This window comes from Lampris incognitus, chromosome 9 (assembly GCF_029633865.1).
Source record: "Lampris incognitus isolate fLamInc1 chromosome 9, fLamInc1.hap2, whole genome shotgun sequence".
NCBI lineage: Eukaryota > Metazoa > Chordata > Actinopteri > Lampriformes > Lampridae > Lampris > Lampris incognitus.
This window is the reverse complement of record NC_079219.1, coordinates 12609137-12631636: the sequence shown is the minus strand read 5'-3', so window position 1 is coordinate 12631636 and position 22500 is coordinate 12609137. Positions and strand designations below refer to the sequence as shown.

Below are 22500 nucleotides of genomic sequence, written 5' to 3'. Positions count from 1 at the left end.
CTGAAGGGAGGCCAGCTATTTTCCCTGTGTACTGCAGCGCTCCTACAAGTCAACCCAGTGCACCCGTGTTCGTTAACGCCCTTCGTGTTTAAGCCCATACGATTACGATGTTCCTGAGATGTTCCTGCGTTGAACAACGCTCTGATGTGGTGCAACGAACGGCTCAAGTGCCATCCTGAAACTGTAGCGTGGAAAAACTATTCAGTGCTACCCTACTCTACACGTTTCTTTTTTTTCTATCAAAAAAAGGTTCACCCTGCCATATCAACTCTAACTCTTTACCTTACGTTCATATGCAGGGGACCTCCTTTAGCTCAGACCACCGACTGGCTCAAGAGGTTAGCGCCATCCTCTGACTGCGGCAACTTAATCTGTACAGACGCACCACGCTCTTGGTGCATCTGGAAACGTTCTAGAAACTGCTTACAAGTGGGGAGGAAATCCTACACGCAGTGTCAGATCACGTACATCCTTTGACAACAATCAAACAGTGGGCCTCGGCCTCACCACCGCTCCAGCACGAAGGGCTGGAGTTGCATGTGAGGAGCCCGATTCACAAGCCAGGGGCACTGCTAGCATCCCCTGGCCAACAGTGGAGAGCCACATTCTAGCTAAACGACACACACACACACACACACACACACACACACACACACACACACACACACACACATATATATATATAATCCAGTGAGTCAAGTAACTTCTTTATGAGACAGTACAAGCCTGTGTCATACCATAAGCAGTTGATTGACTATCATGAAGAGTAGAGTTTACTTGACTCACTGAATTATTTTGCTCTTTATTTGTTTAACACTTTCCATTGAGTGTTTCTTTTAACAAAGTACCATATATATATATATATATATATATATATATAGAGAGAGAGAGAGAGAGAGAGAGAGAGAGAGAGAGAGAGAGAGAGAGAGAGAGAGAGAGAGAGAGAGAGAGAGAGAGAGAGAGAGAGAGAGAGAGAGAGAGAGAGAGAGAGAGAGAGAGATTAAAAAACAAGGTCAAAGTAAAAGCAGAGTGGAGTGCCTTGCTGCTGGTAGGCAGATTTCTGGGTGGTTCGAGAAGCAGAAGGTGCAAGCTGCACGGGGGACAGACTCACCAGTGACTCAAATGATCCTCCTCAGAGAGAGACGAGATAACTTGGCATCATGGCTGTGAAATGACCTTTCTGTCTGGGTACTGGTTTAGGTAAGGGACACGTCGGTTTCCTCCCCTGCCTTCTCAGCCCCGCCTCTTGAAGTGAGCTCTTTCTCATTGGCTCATTGATGATTATGCTAAACGTCTGGCTTACAGAAACCCAAAACGAAGCACTACTTTTTTACGTGCTCTTTCGGTTTATTTTATAGTCTAGTTTCAAGGATTGACACTGCTCACCTCCTCCACACCCCCACGCCCCCATTGTGGTTGTTTTACGAAACAGAATGTTAATAGACTTTCTGAGATGAGCTGGGTACGGTAACAGCGGGTCGTTCTCAAGAGGAAATGTCCGCATCTGTACATCAAACTATCTTAAAAAATGTGCTGTTTCAGCGTCTGATTCTAGAAAAGAAAAAAAAACTGACAAAAGAGAGCAAAAGCGATAGAGACAGAGTCAGGGAGATGGAGATGGAGACAGAGAGAGCGAGAGAGAGAGAGATACACAGAATGATAGACAGAGTAGGGTAGGTGTGAGGTGGGTGTTCATGGTCGTTCGCTGCACACATGCGCTAAAACCTATAAATGATCAATTTCCTTGCAACCAGCCTCCCTTGCCGGCCACTCTTCACTGCAACACGTGGGTAGAAGTGCGGCGCTCACAAAACCACCTTAAATAGATCTCTCCACCTGTGAGAGGAAGCAGGACGGGCAGGAGGCCGGTAGTGCTGGTAGTGCTGGTATGTAGGCCTGTGTCTCAGAGCAAGGCTGCTTACCTGAAATAGCCCCGGTCGTGCTGCCGCTCGGTGACGGCAGACGGCAGTGTGAAACCACTGCTGGAAACGGGGCGAACTGTGGAAAGCTGGTCAAAACTACAAACTTTAACACGTTATTCTTCTATGCCCCCCCCCGTTAATATTAGCTAAACCATCGACCAGGTTGACATAACATCCACATTCGCGGAGGAAATCCTCCACGCCTTCGCTTGCGCTTGCTGTTTCCATTTTGTGTTGTTTGTCTAGTTTGTAATGTTGCTAATGAACCAGTTAAGGGTTGTTTTCGATGATAATTTCGCAGCCAGCCTCTTGTGGTTTGACAGTCGAGAGCATCTTTTAATCAGGACACAGCTTGAGCGGGCAGCGTTCCCCACAGCTGTCATTTCTTGAGATCCTGCACTTTTGTTGTAAATCACTTTTACGGCAGTATTTATTCGAACGTGTCAGAATGGATCCAGCGTGCACATCTGCAGCTGCGGCCTAGCTCTCCACAAGCGTGTAAATACATTCACAGCCGGGGGGTCATTTCAGTACGGCAAAGAGGTTTTTTTTTAATTTTTTTTTTAAATGTGATTTGGAAATTTGTAAGATTCGTCACTGCATATTGTTCATATGACTCGTATGAGGCTCATCGCCAAGTGGGTGGACACAGAGGCAGCTAGCTGCATGGCACCGTCATCGTCTTGAATACGTGCTTCTGCATATCTCAGCATGCGAAACGTTCTGAAGCAGCCTGCTGCTGACACCTTCCTCGTTGAAAGGCCTCTGAGAGGGCTTGTCATTTGAAAATACGAACACAGAAAGGTAACAGACATGAGCAAAGGCCACACAAAACATAATGCAGCAAGCACCACCAGCACAACATTGCTAGAGGCAAAAGATATAAATACAAAAATATACACACACACACACACACACACACATATATATATATATAAAATGATAGAGTCAAAAGGCTAATCAAAGCTTATGAGAGCAGAAGGTCCTGCAAGCGGGATCCTTTGGCCATAAAAGAAAGGATTTCTTCAGTAAAAATGAGAAGCGGTAATCGAAAAAATCTGAATATTTTATCTATAGAGTGAAATCAATAATCCCCCCCCCCCCATGACCCTGTCTTTCAAATCCGGGTGTTAGTCAGCTATCAGCCGGAGGTGTCATGAAATGCCTCACCGCTAAAATGTGTGAGGAAAAAAGCAAAATGCCACAGTGCAAATGTTTGTTTTTTTAATGTCTTGTACTGCAACTGGTGATGGGTTGAATCTATATGGAACCCAAAAAAAACCTTTGACAAGTTTCTGCGTTCATTGATCAGAGTTCTCGATACAGACGTTTGGGAGGGGAAACTGATGCTGCCAAGTTGCATGTCTGCTGTTATTCAGAGTGCAGCGGATTTTATCATCACATATCAGGGAGGCGGTGAAGAATGCGACATGAACTGCACTTATGTAGCACTTTTCTCCAGAGCGCCTTACAACGAATGCTTCACACACACACACACACACACACACACACACACACACACACACACACACACTGATGGGAGCGTCAACCATGCAAGGCAACAACCAACTCATTATGAGCAGTTGGGGGGGGGGGTGAGGTGTCTTGCTCAAGGGCACGTCGGCATATTGGCCAGGAGGGCCAAGGCTCGTCGGCCCTGTGATGGACTGGCGGCCTGTCCAGGGTGTCTCCCGCCTGCTGCCCAGTGACTGCTGGGATAGGCCCCAGCATCCCCGTGACCTTAATAAGGATAAGCGGCTTGGATAATGAAGGGATGGATGGAGCCGAGAATCGAACCGGCAACCGTCCAGCAACCAGACGAGCTGCTCTGCCTCCTGAGCCACTGCTGCCCACAATACCAGATGCACTTGTCAAACCGTATTTAAAGGAGAAATAAGGGTTTGCCCTTCTTAGTCGCTTTCTGTTGGTGTGTGTTAGTCATGGGATATTTGTGGAGTGTTAACCACACCGTGTTCTTGCATTCGGTGTGATCGCAGATGCTGCAAGGTGACAGCGCGGTGCCCTCGCTGTCACCTTGCAGCATCTGCGATGAAATGCGCAGGAATGAATACTGAGTAATATGTTCCTCTCTATAGCGTGATCCTCCCACGCGCTACGTCCCCCTGGCGAAACTCCTCACTGCCAGGTGAAAAGAAGCGGCTGGTGACTCCACATGTATCGGAGGAGGCGTGTGGTAGTCTGCAGCCCTCCCCGGATCGGCAGAGCGGGTGGAGCAGCAACCCGGAAGGGCTCAAAACGGTGGGGTAACTGGCCTAGTACGATTGGGGAGGGGGAAAAAAGGAGGGGGGGTTATTACAAAGGCATGTGTTGTCTTAATCCTTTGCACACGTTGGACAGTGTGCAGCTGCAATGGGTTATGTTCATGTGAGTGTGTGTCACATGTCCTCACAGTGGGACGCTTTGTTGAGAAGCAGCGCTTGGACCACCTGGCAATGTGGTCTCATCCGTATGAGAAATGAGCATCGTACCGACATTATTCAAATGTCACCTTTGCCGACAGATCGTAGACATAGTACGAGCCGGCGCACAGGGATTTACCTCCCAGTAATATCAAGACTAATACATATATAAACCCAGCAACTGCTGTCCCCTCACTAACTGCTAAACAAACCACCGCCAGACACCCACCTTGACATCAATGCTGACTCACTGTTCGTGTGAACACACGGGCCGAGAAGTTATGCGCGCTCGATAACCCGCAGACCCTGCACGCTGCATGGGTGTTAGAGAATCTTCTTTGGACGCTACCCAAAGCGGTACGGTAGAGACGACAGTAACGATCTTGAGCTCAAGAACTTCTCAAATCCCGCTCCGGCATCTCTGGTCTCCAAGCCATGGCATACGACTTGGTTCGTGTCATGCACAGTAAGCGGTATTTCACGCTTGCTGAATGAATCAAAGTGTCCATGAACTAAACAAAAGGGCAACTGAAAATGCAATTGAGGTAATGAAAGTCTAGCTGACGGTGAATGATGTTACGACACCACAGCAGCGTTTTAAGAGCAGTGAACTTAGAAGAAACCACTACCGAAATGACTGAGATCTGCGCTGAGGCATCAATGACAAACTGTCACTGTACAGCCACAAAGCCTGTTCACAGTAATCTGTGTAAGCAGGACTACCCGTCAACAGAGGACTTTTCAGCGCTGTGGTTTAGAGGGAGACAATCTAGAGGGCTGGGGACCGGGGCTTGATATGGACGGGTTTCTTTGTAAATTGTAGGCGTGAATTGTGGCATGTGTAAAGCTCTCCTAAGTTGGGTAACTTTATTGTCAGGTGAATTAGAGCATGGGAACTATTCGGCCTGGTGTCCAGTCCCTACTAATCCTGCTGTAATAAAATAGTTTGGAGCATTAATCATGTTTAAGCTCCTCTAACTTGCACACTCTATGTTGGTACATATGAGGAAAAACAGACTTTTGACATATTAAGTTTGACGGACACCTTTTGATGTCTCCAAATATGCTATACAAGTTAGAAGATTCTCTCCACATCCCTGCCACAACACTCTCCATGCTGTTTGCAAACTTCAGCTCAGGTGCGTTGGCCTTCACACGCAACTGAATATGAATTTAGCGGTTCTCAGAAACCTTTTTAAATTAAATGAAAAAGGTGTCATACCTGGATCAAATTCTGAGACGGATAAATGCATCATCGTTTTCTCTTCTTTTTTTTGTCCTGAAACAGGAAGCAAAGTGTTCGCTTTAAGGTGATAGTGGCTTCAGTGAAACCTCAGTTAAGACTAAGTGAAACCCCTCATTCATTGGCTATGAATTTAGAGTCAAACTCTAAAATAAAAAAAAAAAAATGCAAATGAGCACAATTTTTCATGATACTAATTTCACTAGTTCAATTTCTCCAACTCACAGAAGCGCTTGAGGATTTTACCGCATTGAGATTACCCTACTCCTGACTAAATCGTTTAAGCATTTAATACTGCAACTGCAAAAAGAGCTAAACCTGTCTGCAAAGTGAGCCTCCCTATGATAACTATAGGTTTCTGTTTCCTAAGAAATCATAAAACAGGAGATGCAGAGAAAGACGTTATTTTTCCTGTGTGGGAGAGTCAGAGATTTCCCCTTCTTCATCATGGACAAATTAAACAGGTCACACTGTCAATATTTTAACTCCTAGATTACCTTTTGTTCCTTATTGATCTAAAACACATACTACTGATGAAATCCAATTATCCCTCTAATAGGTGCTGTTTATCAGCACAAAGAGAAGAGCAAAGAAGCAATTCAATGATCATGGATACATGGGTCATTTGTCATTTTATTCGTATTATTATTATTTGCATCGATCAGATTCAAATTTGTCAGATTGCTTTCAAATACAATTACACAACATAGGACAATTTGTTAAATCAGAATGATTTCTGTATGATCTTTCCCAGGAGCATGTCTTTGGTCAAGTTGTAAATGAAAAGTGAAGAACAGCTTTCTTCCTCAATGTTGCTGGTCAACATCCCTAAAACCAATGCATTTTAATCTAAAGCAGACCGACAGTATCAATCATATCATCTAATTACATGTGTTCACCGAAGCAACCTGTACATGAATGGAACAATTTGGTTGTAGTTGTGCTTAGCGCCACACCTTGCCATTTCGATATGTAGGCCACGGGCCCATCTATTTCACATTTCTGAGTGTATCGGTGTCAGCATGTTCTTGTACAAGCATCTCAAGTTACATTACAGCTGAAAATCATGACCCTTGATCCAATTGATTATTACATATAAATAAAAAATACATAATAATTACATCCAAAACACAGCATTGTAAAAGGCAATAATGCAGCAATTAAGATCGTAATAACCATTGTTTATACTTCATTGGGAACGAGGGGGACAGAGACCAACAAAGAAGTATAGAATTAGACACAGGACATACATACATACAAATGTGAGTTGAATAACTACAGTTTACACCATTCTAAGTCTGCTAAATGCTGGTAAGAAACCGTCAGTGGCTAGGGGAACATAGGCAAGCTTATTCTCATCTATGATTTCAGTAGTATCCGTACAAGATTGACTGACTTAAATCGTGAACATACGTTTTCATTCACTAATGACGCTGTACAAATTATACAAGGGCTATCTCTTCTCCTCAACTGTCATAACGCAGCCACAACCTCAAATAATCACGGCTAACCAGACACACAATAGAATTTGAAATATAACTAAGTTAGCCGAACGCCTTTTTGCTTGTTTCAAAGCAAAATGGATGAAAAGGAAAACAAAAAAAAAGACAGGCAGTGAGCAAAAGACATATCTCCTGTGAAGGGAGGAATGTAATGAAGGCAAATTATGACCTTTCACCAGTGCACAGTAAATGAAATATGACAACTGAGAGGTGTTTGGTACAGTTAAATCTCCTGTATCGCCCAGTTTTAGCAAGGGGTCATCTGTTATAGGCCTACAGGGAGACAAATAAAAAGCATGTTCCCTTCTTCAACCAAAACAGTTTGATATTATCATTAGTAGGTACTTAAAAAAAAATCCAAACAAACACCTGACCATCTAAGCAGCTAACAGCCAGTCAATAAAAAGAGGGAATTGTTTTCTGTTTTTTGTTTTTTACCTACTATTGTGTCGTACTATATCGATTCATTAGTGCGACGTACTGGAAAGAGTCGTTCTGCGAAAAACTACGTCACCTTTGAGGAGAGGGACTTAAATGTAGTGTCAGTACAGTAATGCCATGCAACGCTGCTGAGTCTGCAGTGTCGTGCTGTGGACTTCTTATGACTTGAACAGACCCATACAACACATTTTACCAGCCGTGGCCCCTCCCGCACTGGACTACGCAACGCACCTGACTCTAAACACCACTGCTCCGATACACACCTGCAGAATGTGGAACGCAAACCCACTACTACGGAAAGTGATGAGGGGGGATTTCAGGTGCTCATCTTGTCTTCGGGGTATACGTAGCACCTGGCCACTTCTATGCAAGTGTATCTAATCCTGCAGCCTGCAGCTAGAGCTAACACCCCCCCTCCCCCACACCCCCCACAGTGTGACACACGCCCAAATCAGTAGAAGAAATGTCCACTTGCCAGTACAACCTCCCCCCCCCTCCCCCCCCTTCACTGAGGTTAGGGCAAGCGATGGGAGCGGGTGTGTCTTGTACTAGTACTGCAGGCTGCAGCCGGACCCGTCTCCTTCTATGACGTCTACGGGGGAGGGGGGAAGGGGGAGGGGGGGAGATGCACTACTGAAAAGAAAATGGAAGTTTAATGTCTACCCTAGATACATTCAGTCAGAAGTTACTGTGTCGTTGTCTTGTGCTGGTTTTACAACAGTCCGTTTTCAATCAGCCATGTTAGGAAAATGCTTTTCCCTCTCAGAACAGCACGATGTACTCTTTTTTTTTTTTAATGTTTTATTCTGTTACATTGACGCAAATTTATCATGGAAATGTCGATCTAGTATGTGTTTTTTTTCTCTTTTTTCTCTCCTTACGTTATTTACATTTTGAACGGTGACATTTCCAACTTTTCAAGAGCAATAACAGTAACAACACAAATAAATACTGCGGCATCATACACCAAATTGTCATGCGTTCATTAAAAATAATGGGTTTTTTTGATTACTTTCTTTACAGTTCTCCAGGTACGAGAAAGGAACGGTACGAGCAAAGTAAACCACCGACTTACTTAACTGAATTGTACTTTTGATACATATAATCTACGGGCAGATCTTAAGATAGCCAAGAACATGGCAAGCCCACTGTGTTTGGTACCACCAACGCCGACATATTGTACTTTGTTATGAACATTTTGGCCGACTAAAGTATGCGTTTCTTCAAAATCAGTGGGGCTAAAATGTTTCGCACACTCAAATGAAACTCCTGTACATCATTGCACAATAATAATGCCTAAATCCTCGGTGGCTCGTGGAGGTAAGGTCAGTTTGCGATATTTTGGTGATGACTCCCCCTGCGGTCATTACGTGGGTTTTAAACTGAGCGTGACCGTGTGACTTAGCTAGGTTTTCATTCACACTCGTCACCACAGAGGTTGATATCTGGCTGTAGTACAATTTGTGCTAAAAGATGAAAAATACCATGAAGAATTATGCAGTGTTCAACGTTGAACTGGTTTTCATTGAGGAGAATATATCAAGTGAGGCCACTGAGATGTAGGAGGTACCATCCTCCTAGTCTAGGAGCACCATCCTCCTAGTCCTCCTAGGCCTAGTCTTATCTGATGAGACTAGGACTAGTCTCATCTAGGACTAGTATCATCTGATGACTAGACTAGACTAGGACTAGTATCATCTGATGTGACTCCTAGTCTCATCAGAGACTAGGGGGTACCATCCTCCTAGTCTAGGAGTACCATCCTCCTAGTCCTAGTCTCATCTAGGACTAGTATCATCTGATGACTAGACTAGACTAGGACTAGTATCATCTAATGCGACTCCTAGTCTCATCATAGAGGAGGAGGTACCATCCTCCTAGCCTAGGAGTGTTGGTACATTGTTGGCCAACACTATCTGAAAGCTGTAGTGCTGAAAATGAAATAGACAAATCTTCTGATTCTACACCAGAAGAGGAGAGAGGAAGAGATTACAGTAGATAAGGTGAGTTGGTATAAGATCCATCAATTCACATTCTGGTGATGATAATTGGTTGTTACTGGTCATTTACAATGTGTTTTTCAATGTACCCCATTTTGTTTGTCAGTTATTTAATCGTCACAATACATCATAAATACAATGTAGCTGGGACTCCACCTTTATAGGTGGGGTGGGGATGATGTCTGTGTGTGTGTGGGTGTGGGTGTGGGTGTGGGTGTGGGTGTGTGTGTGTGTGTGTGTATGTGTGTGTGTGTGTGTGTGTGTGAGGGGGGAAACAAGTGATTGGGCACGGCCCTTTTGCCAGGCCCAGCACCTCAGTTCATTTGTTCAAAGAATTTGTAGGTAGGGTTTTCGTAGCCATGGTTCTGCATTTTGTTGAGCTGGCGCTCCTCTGGGGTGAGCATGGGGTCGACCTGCTATGAGAAACGGAGGAACGAGGATTAATACACAAGAAGCACACGGAGAAGTCGATAGATATATATCAAATAAGCCACTGCGTCAGATGACTTTACAAGGTCGCCACCATATCCGCTGCCTTTTGACTTATTCTGGCGGGATAAGGAAGGTGAAAAGAAACAGAAATAATCCTCTGCTTTTTCTCTTTTTTTTAATCATCTAACTTTTTTCCTCTCTTTTATTATATAGAAATAAAAACATTCAAAATACAACACACACGTACCAAACAAATAGGGAAATAAAACTTTTTACAAACCCATCGAACTCAACAGAATCAAAGATTACAACACGGGTCGACAAAACAGAAAATAGTGGGGTAACCTGTAGGCCTCGGCATGGCTTCCAGCCTACAGACCCCCCCCCACACCCCCACCCCACCCCACCCCCACCAAATCAAAGAAATCAAACACAAAATACACATATACCACACACAGTATACTGTTTAACCAAAATCCAACATTGCCCTCCCTCCTTCCCCAATCACAACGAAACTGCCCTCTACAAACCCCCCAACAAACTCTTCTTCTCTAACACAACCATACAACATATTAACACCTCTTTCCACTATACTCCTAAAAATAGTCCACACCTCAGCTTTCCTCTTTTCATAACGGGCTATATTCCTCATTAGCTTGACAGCAAACCTTGCATGGCTTAAAACACAATGTAATGAATTAACATTACATCCGACTTATTGATTCCTCCATTTTCAACATGTAGCCCTCCAGCGCACAACATTCAACAAACTCGTGCTTCCACTCCCACACCACACACATCACATGCTTTCGTCGCATTCACACCAAACCTACTGATTATTACATTATTGAATACCCTATTGTGCCGTAATAAAAAGTCAAAATTCTCACATTCAACACTGTACCACTTCACTCTCAGATCCCTCCATATCCTCCCTACATCCATCTCGTTCATAACCCTCTCCCACACTTTCTCCGCAGGCCGGCTTCTCACTTCGTCCCCCTCTTAAACATCTATACATCACTTTCGTTTTCACACTCATCACACTCACTCTCCTCCCTCCTTCTCCCACATACATTTCTATCTCTCCTTCCTCATCCAACACAGGCTCTCTCTCTCAATCGTACTGACCCAATCTCTCGGCATCCCCCTCTTGATCTTTCCAGATATTCCATCACCCCTTCCCTTCACTTCATCGACCACTACCTGTGCCCTCATAAACCCTGGTACATGCTCATACACTAAATCCCTTATCTTTCTCAACCCCGCTCTCCAAATCAACCTGTTGTAGATTGTGTTCCCCCCAAATGTGATTTCTGGATTTAAAAACACTGGTTGTTCCCACACCTGCTTCACATTCTTACATTCATACTGCACACATTTCACAACCTCTCCCCACGCTCCCAGCACCTCCTTGTAAAACTCAGGCGCTCCACTCAACATGCCTTTCTTCGTTTGCATATACACTCCACTCTCCCCACACCCTCCACATTTGTAAATTGCCTCCCTTAAAAACACCTTCCATATATGATCCCCCTTGTTTCTTAAATACCTAACCATCATTTTCACCCTAAGTGCTTTATTTTTCACCCCTAAATTGATGAACCTCAACCCTCCATCTTCATAGTCATTTTCCATCACCTCCCTTCCCATCCCACAGAAACTCACTCACCATTCTTTCCACCTCTTTCAACACTCTCTCGGGCACATCCAACACATTCCTTACATACACAATCATACTGATAACTAATCCATTCACAACCACCACCTTCCCTTTCAGCTTCAACACTCTGTTTCCAAAACCCAAATGTCTTCCTAATCTTATGCAATATCTCTTCATACTCTATATCTCTCCCTTCCTTGTCCTCAGTCCCTAAATTCACACCTAACACCCTGAAATAATCTTTCTTCTCTTTTAATCCTATTCCTAAATCTTCTCTACTTGCCCCTATATACACAACTTCTAACTTATCTATATTTACTTTAGTGCCTGATGCCCTACCATACAGCTCTAAACTATCTAATACCTCAACTACCCTTTCCCTGTCCCTTACTGTAACTGTCATGTCATCTGCATGCTGATAAACTAAACTCATCTGCCCTCCTGGTAGCGCTATACCCCATAATCCTATCATTTCCCCTCAGTAGTGCCGCTAATGGTTCTGCTGACAAGGAGTACAGCAGAGCCGATAGGGGACACCCTTACCTGACTGACCTCTCTATCTTAAATGTGTCTGTGACTATCCCATTGGTTTTAATACAACTAGCTGCCCTATCGTGCATCCTTCTGATCCATCCTACCAGCCTATGCCCAAAATCAAATTTCTCTAAGACCTTGTATAAATAGCCGTGATCTGCCCTATCAAATGCCTTATTCAAATCTAAACTAATAACTACCCCTGCCTTGTCTCCCTTCATAAAGTCAATAGTGTCTCTGGTATGTTGTAAGCCTGTGTGCTTCCCACCACCGTTCCTACAACTTGTTTGATTCTGTCGGCTAACACTCTTGCTAATATTTTATAGTCATTATTTAACATGCTAAGTGGCCTATAGTTTTCTAATCTATTCCTACTCCCTTTCTTGTAAATGATGCTGACTAACCCTGTTGACGTCCTAACTGGCATCTCTTTCTTTTCTAAATAATCTATGTAACACTGGCACTAATTCCTCTCTAAATTCTATGTAAAATCCGCCAATTAAACCATCTATCCCTGGACCCTTGTTCCTACCTAACCCTGCTATTGCTGCCTCTATTTCCCCTGTCCCCATGTCTCCCTCACACATCTCTCTATCATCATCACTTACCCTGGCCTTCACCTTATCTAACACCTGTCCTATGCTGTCTTCATCAATCTGTTCTTCCCTAAATAAATCCCTATAATAACCTTCTACTCTTTCAGCTATCCCTACAAAGTCTGCAATCTCCCTACCATCCTTTCCTTCCACCTTTTCTAAATAATTCTTCTTTCGCTTCGTCTTTTCCAACCCTAAAAAATACCTCGTACATTTCTCTCCTTCAACTGCACATCTAGCCCTGCTTCGAACTATTGCTCCCATTCACCTCTTTTGCTCTGTTTCATTCAGTTCATCTTTTATTCTAATACATTCCCCTAAATCTTAACCTACCTCCCTATCTGCCCTCTCTGCCTCGCTAGTTAACTCTCCCTTTAGTCTCCTCTCTCTTTTTCTCTCTATCTTACTTCTGCCTCTGCTATAATCGATACTCAATATTTTTAACTGTTCTTTCACACTCTCCCACCACCTCCTAATGTTCTCCTCATACATGATCTCATTCTTTCTTCTCATTATACACTCTCTCACTATCTCCTTATATTTCTCATCTTTCAGCAATTCACCATTCAGACACCACCCCCCCCTCTTCTGCTCTCTACACTTTGGCCTACGCTAAAACTGAACATCAAGCGATCACTAATTATCACGTCTTTGTATTCTATTTCCCCTATCTTATCTACTATGCTCTCCGTGCCCAAAACTAAATCTACCCTACTCTGTTTTAACACCCCTTCCACCATTTGTCTCCTGGAAAAAGCCCTCCCCTCTGGAGTCCTCTCTCTCCACACGTCTATCAGCCCTTTTACTCTCATCATTTCTTTCAATACACCTCTCGATGAGTCGCTCTTAAATCTCGTCCAGCCTTCCACACCATACATTAAAGTCACCCACTACCATACAGCTCCCACCAACCATCCCTCCCAATTCTGCAAAAAAAAAAAAAACCCTCTCCCTCTCATCGTTCGGTGCAAACACATTCAGCAATTTCAGACTCACATACCATGAAGGTTTGCTGTCTCTTCAGCTTATCCCGTAGCCCATTTGTATTAAAGGAGGTGATTTCAACCATCAAGAGTATAACTGGAAAGAGATGTCCCATTTTAACCACTTTCTTGTATCCCTGCTAGGGAACCTCTGCAAGGGCTCGTACCTCTACAATGCCATGACTGATGGTACCATACGGCTTCCTGCGCACCAGTAGCAGGCTGATCACCATCACCATGGCGATTGCCACAGCCACCACCAGTAAGCCCACCATGGCGCCGCGGTTAAAAGTCTCCAGGGCGTCAGGTTGCTAAATGTTGTCAGAAATAAAATGGCAGTTGATCAACGTCAAGATGAAGAAGAAGCACAAAATGCAGTTGTGACTTTTTTCCCCAAAGAATTTATGCTCATTCTTTTTTGAATTTCCCCCCCTTTCTCCCCAGTTGTACTTGGCCAATTACCCCACTCTTCTGCACCATCCTGGTCACTGCTCCACCTCCTGTGCCGATCCGGGGAGGGCTGCAGACTACCACATGCCTCCTCCGATACATGTGGAGTCGCCAGCCGCTTCTTTTCACCTGACAGTGAGGAGTTTCGCCAGGGGGACGTAGCGTATGGGAGGATCACGCTATTCCCCTCCCCCTGAACAGGCACCCCGACCGACCAGAGGAGGCGCTAGTGCAGCAACCGGGAGACATACCCACACCGGGCTTCCCATCCGCAGACATGGCCAATTGTGTCTGTAGGGACGCCCGACCAAGCCAGAGGTAACACGGGGATTCGAACCGGCGATCCCCGTGTTGGTAGGCAACGGAATAGACCGCTACGCTACCCGGACGGCCTAATTTATGCTCCTTCTTATCGAGCAATGAATTCGGGGGATCTCAAAAGCGAGTGAGACATTGATAAACAACCCTCACCAGTTCATCTCTCTGGATGTCAGCAGACTTGTAGACCACCTGCTTGAGCTCCACAGAGGTGTTGATCTAAGTGACGGGAAGACAATACACAATGAGGTGACGCTAACAAGGTTGGTTTTTTTGCACTCCTATTTCTCTGTTGGAGCTCTCACCAGCCTTTTAGGTGGAGCACGATCACACGTTTCTTACCTTTTCCTCATACTCATAAGTGGGACCTCGTTCGGACGTTGTGTAATCATATTCATCCATTGCAGACACTTGGAAATGGAGACAGTAAAGCAACAGTTGGTTGGGCTAAAATTCAGTACACAGTTTAGAGTACAGCCAAATCCCATAATTCATTGGATGCCATAAATCCAGCTCACCTTTCTTATTTGGTTGTGGTTCTTTGGAAAGAAGAGAGGAAGAAAGTAGCATTTACTAAAATACACTGGGATTTTGTTTTTTTAACATGCCACTTTAAGTGGGTATTATGATGTGGTAATAGTCTACGTGTGGTTGTGTTCTGTGTGTATGTGTAGCTATGTACCAATACGGGGAGGGTAGGGCCTATTCTGGAAGGCTCTCTCTTCCTCCTCTTCATCGTCCTTTTCCTCTTCGCTCTCAGCCGGCAGAAGTTCCTCGGTAGTGCGAGTTTCTGAGAAGGAAGTGGTCATGAGCTCACTGATGTCTCCTCGCTCTGCTTTCACCAGCTCCTCTACAAGGGGACGTGCGCAGAAACACACACCAGTCAAAAGGGCACCAACAAACAATTGTTGTGCACCGACCAGCGATGCTCAAGGTGGGCAGCGACAAACACGCAACTTTCAAACGGAATACAAACTGAATTAACACAGCGGGGCATCGAGCCCACGACTTCCACAATGAGAGAACAGAAGGTTAGCATACTGATATCATCATGCAGCTCCTCAGCCAGGGCAGGGACCTTGTTCAGCAAAGCAAGACTCTGGTTCATCCTCTCCTCGATCACATGAAGATGTGTGTACACCTGCAAAAGAAAACAACAGCCACCCTGTTTACCTTTTCCCCACGGGAGGGGCATGGCAATTTTTCATTTGCCTCACACACAATATTTATTTTTATTTTATTACTTTATTAATCCCCGTGGGGAAATTCTTCCTCTGCATTTAAGCCATCCTAGCTGTGTAGCTAGGGGCAGCGGGCAGCCGCCGCGCAGCACCCGGGGACCAACCCCAGTTCGTCTTGCCATGCCTCGGTCAGGGGCACAGGCAGGGGTATTAACCCTAACATGCATGTGTTTTTGATGGTGGGGGAAAACCCACCGCAGATACGGGGAGAACATGCAAACTCCACACAGAAAGGACCTGGGATGACCCCCCCCCAAGGTCGGACAATCCGGGGGTTCGAACCTAGGACCTTCTTGTTGTGAGGCGACAGCGCTATTCACTGCACCACCGTGCCGCCCATAATAATCCATCCATCCATTATCCAAACCGCTTATCCTACATAGGGTCACGGGAAGCTGGAGCCTATCCCAGCAGTCACTGGGTGGCAGGCCGGGGAGACACCCTGGTCAGGCCGCCAGTCCATCACAGGGCCGGCACATTCACACCTAAGGACAATGTAGTACGGCCGATTCACCTGAGCTACATGTCTTCGGACTGTGGGAGGAAACAGGAGCACCCCCCAGAGGAAATCCACGCAGACACATGCAAACTCCACACAGAGGATGACCCGGGACGACCCCCAAGGTTGGACTACCCCGGGGCTTGAGCCCATGACCTTCTTGCTGTGAGGTGACCGTGCTAACCACTGTGCCACCCCGACACAGAATAATCTTTGTCTAAAATGGCTTCGAACATGACAGAATTTGCTTTGAAATTACAATTTAATGACAAGACAATTAGTAGCTTTTCCATACACACACACACACACACACACACACACACACACACACACACACACACACACACACACACACACACACACCTACCTGAAATTTCATTTGCTCAGCCTTTTGGGGGTCCACAGCCTCGATATGCTGGTAATGTCTGAGAGTGTGTCTGCGGTCCTTCTGCTCAGCAGCCATGTACCGCTTCAGAGCTTGCAGCACACGCTCTGGCTGGAGGGGAGGAGCGGAGGGGAGGGGGCAGTTAGGGACCACTGGCGGGTGAGATTCAAGACCCAGGTGAAACTCTTGCGCAGCGAAGGAATGTAACGCAAGTCCCCGACCCAAGATTATTTAAACGTTAACAGAGATGAGTTAGGCTTTACTCTTCCTCACTCCCTTGTCTCGGCGCCGCGACCTCACCTGTGGGGGCACGGTCTGCACTGCTGTCAAGTAGCTCTCCAAGGCCAGGCGGCGGTTATTGTTGAGTGTAGCCACCACCCTGGCAAGATGAGTCTCTACCAGCCTCTGCCGCTCCCCGGCTACCTGCTCCTCCAGCGTCTGCAGCACAGACTGGAAGTGCTGGTGAACAGAGAGAGGAGGGGAGGAAAGACAGACAGTGAAGAGGGTAACCCCCCCCCCCAAGATGCTAGCTTAATATCCCGTACCTCTGGATTTACAAATCAAAACCGTGACATGTGCACCAGTGCTGGATAGAGGGCTCCATGAGATGTCTCAGTTTACCTCATTGAGGGCCTGTCGCTCAGACTTCGGCAGATTCTTTGACTGGTTGTCCGCCTCCGCCCACTCCTTCATGATCTAAGGGACGAAGATGACACAATGCCAGTTTACCCTAACTGTACAAAAACAGAGCATGGGCGGTCACCATCTAAAGGATTGTGAGAGAAGAAGAAGAAGAAAGCCACTTTGTTTTGTCATTGTATTCTTACGGGGAATTTGTTCTCTGCATTTAAGCCAACCTATTGTATAGGAGCAGTGGGCAGCTGCAGCGCCCGGGGGGACCAACTCCAGTTATTTCTCCCTATTACCCTGGTCAGGGGCACAGACAGGAGTATCGACCCTAACATGCATGGCTTTTTGATGGTGGGAGGAAACCCACACAGGCACGGGGAAAACACGCAAACCCCACACAGAAAGGACCTGGGACGGCCTGGGGTTCGAACCCAGGACCTTCTTGCTGTGATGCAACAGCGCTAACCACTGGGCCACCGTGCCCCCCCTTTTGGGGGGCTTATGTTGAACGTTTTACTATACGCCATCATCATCCTAAAATACCGTAATCTAATATCATATCACCGTGAACGCAGATAAAACAATAAGCGAGCGAATTTGCAGCCTCCTGCGCCGCTGCCGGCCTAAATTAGATCGGGGAGCTGGAGGAATATGAAAGACCGGGCCGTACCCCGTGCTATTGAATTAACTGTCCAAAATCCAAGCTCTGCCAACCGGTGTACCATCAGCCTGCTGTCAGCCCTGCCAAACCCACCTCATTGATGCGCTTCATTCTCCGCTCCTCCAGGTCCATTTTAGCACGCAGGAAGTTGGCATGCTCACTGTCGTCCCCCGGCATTTCAAAATAAACATCAACACCATCTGTGGGGCGAGGTGTGGGCACTGCAATAAAGGGGGAGACGGAGAGCGGGGGGATTAAGGAAAGACAAATGATCTGAAGGGGGGGATGATGGAAGGAATGGTGCCGGTCACGAACGGCTAGCAGAGACGCACAACTTGTCACTTGTTAATGGCACTGATTTGGTTAAAGTCTGCAAATATTACGAAGCGCGCGGGGGAGAGAAGAGTCTGGTTTTCGTTTTTCCACTCGACTCCCAGTTTGCAAAGGAAACAAACATCTTCTGGGTTTTTTTTTCTTTTCAACTGCAGAAAAACAAGACAGTAAACCAATGGAGGAAGGAAATAAACCCTGATACATTTCCCCACCCACTCATCCACCTCAGACCTATCCACCAGAAAGGGTTTTACAGACTATATATCACCACCTCATAACTCATCTGTGAAAAGGAAGTTCACGTTGACTATTTAAGGTAAGATCATTCATTTGTGGTGCTCGCATCGTGCCACAGGAGAAAAAAAGAAAAAGAAAATTGCTGTTATTCCCAAAACAACTACTTTGGAAATACTAGCAAGTACTCTACACCAAAATAAATGAATAAATGAACAAATAAATGAACGGATGAATTAATAAATAAACATCTGAATGCATGAGTGAATGGATGGATGGATGGATGATGGATGGATGGATGGATGGATGGACGAACGAACGAATAAATAAATAAATAAATAGATAGATAGATAGATAGATAGATAGATAGATAGATAGATAGATAGATAGATAGATAGATAGATAGATAGATAGATAGATAGATAGATAGATAGATAGATAGATAGATAGATAGATAGATAGATAGATAGATAGATAGATAGATAGATAGATAGATAGATAGATAGATAGATAGATAGATAGATAGATAGATAGATAGATAGATAGATAGATAGATAGATAGATAGATAGATAGATAGATAGATAGGTGGGGATGGAAAAGTTTATTTGGTGCATTATAGCCACTGACATAAAGCCTGCTAAAGCCAAGAGGAGGCTGTTGTATGTGTTAATAAGCATGCTCTGGCATGGAGGTCTTGAGTGAGACTTGGCAACAGGTTACTGATCTACGCAGCACCCCAAAGGTAAATATATATAAACTGTAGACTAGACATATCTAACGTCTATATCCAGTCACAGATGTGTGTTCGTGTGTGTTGTTGTTTTCTTTTCTTTCTTTTTTTTTTTACCCCTTTTTCTCCTGTACCTGGCCAATCACCCCACTCTCCGAGTCGTCCCGGTCACTACTCCACCCCCTGTGCCGATCCGGGGAGGGCTGCAGACTACCACACGCCTCCTCCGATACATGTGGAGTCGCCAGCCGCTTCTTTTCAACTGACAGTGAGGAGTTTCGCCAGGGGGATGTAGCACGTGGGAGGATCACGCTATTCCCCACAGTTCCCCATCCCTCCTGAACAGGTGCCCTGACCGACCAGAGGAGGCGCTAGTGCAGCGACCGGGACACATGCCCACATCCAGCTTCCCACCCACAGACATGGCCAGTTGTGTCTGTAGGGACGCCCGACCAAGCCGGAGGTAACATGGGGATTCGAACCGGCGAACACAGGAAGATGGAGTAAAGGTGAGTAAAAGAGATGCTAACTGAGCACTACAGTTAATTCCCCAGAACGGAAGAGTGATAGACTAGACTAGGGCAGCGGCGCTCTCAGCATTTCCCTGCGTCTTTGCTGTACTGTTAAACCACAGCTAGAAAACAGAACAGGAGTAATGTAGGCCAAACTCTCTGTAAACCACAGAGAAAACCCTTGGTAGAACAGACGTAACTGGCGGAGGAGGAAATCACTGCCAAGGGAAGAAAACATACATACAGCTGTCTCCTCGTGTCAGAGGTACAGAGGTGGTGGGTTTGCGTCCCTGGCTCTTCTCGTAGTACAAGGAGTACTGATAGTCAGAGGCCTGGTAGGGACCCGAGTCGATTGGGTACTCATACTCATCCGGTTCCTTCACCGCTGGTGTTTCCTCTTCCTGCTCCTCATCATCATCGTCCTCCTCTTCCTCCACCTCATCCTCCACCTCGTCCTCCTCCTCCTCCTCCTCTTCCTCCACCACCTCTTCGTCCTCCTCCTCCATATCTGCTTCATCCACATCCGTGTCTGGTGAAGGGCTAGGAGTGGGTACTGTCACTTTGAGGCTGCAGATGACAGGGCGTTGAGGTGAGGTTAGTCATTAGTGCGATAACGGGTGTCATCTTAGAAGGAAGATACGTCAGATCCTTTGACTTCAGTGTGCACAGTTTCCTATAGTACGTATGACACTAACTGTTCTAGTGCCTTACCCAGAATTGAGTTTTCCATTGGCCTGAGAAGTGAGTGTCTGTGGTCCGGTAGCGGAGAGCCTCTCCTCCATCTGTCTCCCCCCTTGCCGCTGGAACCACCCCTTCCGGGACAGCACACATACTCCACGCCCCGGAAACGGTCTTCACATGGCAACAACATCCCATAGCTGTGGAGCTCCAGACCATCTGCCGTGCATGCCTGAGACGGGAGGACGGATGGATATACAGAGCAGGGAAACATTTAAAGATGCAATTGAAAAAAAAAAAAGACTATTGGATAAAAAAGGTTTTAATGCGCTCTGATCATGCGGAAGTCTCATAGTACGTGACATATTTCTACAAAGGGAATAGGTAATGATAATGAGCATAAACAGCACCGAGATCTGGATCGCAGGAGTTCTGCAAACGTGCAGTCACACAAACTTGCCTGATCTAATTTGCTACCGTTGGCTACACAAACGAGCTTAAATACATATGAATGGCATCGTAAATCACGCAGACATTTTAAAAATGCTTATATGTTTTAATTATGCTAAAAAAAACAACTTTCCAGATGCATTTGGGTAAAAAAAGAAAAAAGATTTGCTTTATCAGTGGACAGCACATAAAGTTACACTGTGGAGGTAGACCTTTGCTTCTCTCACCTCCTTAGCGATGTTGTGCCAGTAAACATAGCTCTCACAGGCGTCCATCTGCTCCTGATGGAGGAAACGGCAGCGGTCAGGAACCAGCAGGGCCTCACTCACATACTCCCCCTCTGCAGCACAGATAAGGAAAAAAACAAGGGGGTGGGGGGGGGGGCAGTAGAAGAGCAGGGGGGGTTGTGAAAAAGCTAAAATTGAGACTGAACCAGACTGTGCTGGCACATTTAAAACTGAACATCAACTATGCATGTGCTTTAATAAGGTATGAGAGAGAGAGAGAAAGAGGGAGACGGGGGGGGGGGGGATGAGGGAGAGAGAGAGAAAGAGACACAGAGAGAGAGAGAGAGAGTGAGAGAGAGAATTGAATTTACAACAGCTCTTTATATAATGAGAAACAAACTTTAACAATGAACAATGACATCATCAAACAGTCACTCCTTTACATTAACATGCACAGAGAGTTCAACTTGCATCATAGAACTCAAGATCGATTCCGACAGAGAGAGAGAGAGAGAGAGAGAGAGAGAGAGAGAGAGAGAGAGAGAGAGAGAGAGAGAGAGAGAGAGAGTAGAGAGAGAGAGAGAGAGAGTACTTAATTTTCCTCTTGGAACGCATTTATTCCCATTAATATCCATCCATCCATTATCTGAACCGCTTATCCTGCTCTCAGGGTCGCTGGGATGCTGGAGCCTATCCCAGCAGTCATTGGGCGGCAGGCAGGGAGACACCCTGGAAGGGCCGCCAAGCCATCACATGGCCCACACACACACACACACACACCACACACACACACACACACACACACACACACACACACACACACACACATTCATACCTGGGGACAATTTAGTATGGCCGATTCACCTGACCTACATGTCTTTGGACTGTGGGAGGAAACCGGAGCTCCCGGAGGAAACCCACGGGGAGAACATGCAAACTCCACACAGAGGACGACCTGGGATGACCAACCAAGGTTGGACTACCGCGGGGCTCGAACCCAGAACCTTCTTGCTGTGAGGCGACCGCACTAACCACTGCACCACTGTGCCGGCCCCATTAATATAAACAGTCAAAAATCTCCAAAAAAGATGTACAGAGGATGACAAAAATCTCAACTCACAGGCTCACATCCCAGAGTGGATGAACTGGCAATAAATGAATTGCCCTCCAAGGAGTGGCTGTTCTAACAAAACCACACTCATTGTCTTGTATAACAACAATATGAACTCAAAACAAAGTGTGTGCCGGTTAAAAGTTCACCTAGCTTAAGCGAATTAGACGATTTCCAGACCATTAAAAAGTGGACAAACTTAAGGGGCCGAGTGAGTCAAGTCATAGCGTTGAAGTCAAGCACCTTTTAAATATTTAGTGAGGGAACAGCAGCAGGTCATGTCGTGATACTGGTTCTCTGTTTG

The 22500-nt window shown here is 45.7% G+C and overlaps 1 protein-coding gene across 1 annotated transcript in view; it reads right to left on the bottom strand.

Annotated features, from left to right (window-relative positions):
- Positions 1-9299: 9299 nt before the first annotated feature.
- aplp1 (amyloid beta (A4) precursor-like protein 1) overlaps positions 9300-22500 on the bottom strand; it is a 47445-nt gene continuing 34244 nt past the window's right edge. The window contains 15 exon segments of the mRNA XM_056286348.1: positions 9300-9944; positions 13904-14047; positions 14658-14723; positions 14847-14914; positions 15023-15043; positions 15187-15354; positions 15546-15645; positions 16612-16740; positions 16930-17088; positions 17251-17325; positions 18014-18141; positions 19975-20297; positions 20442-20518; positions 20521-20640; positions 21086-21198. Of these exon segments, the coding sequence (XP_056142323.1) occupies positions 9843-9944; positions 13904-14047; positions 14658-14723; positions 14847-14914; positions 15023-15043; positions 15187-15354; positions 15546-15645; positions 16612-16740; positions 16930-17088; positions 17251-17325; positions 18014-18141; positions 19975-20297; positions 20442-20518; positions 20521-20640; positions 21086-21198 (1793 nt within the window). The 3' untranslated portion in view covers positions 9300-9842.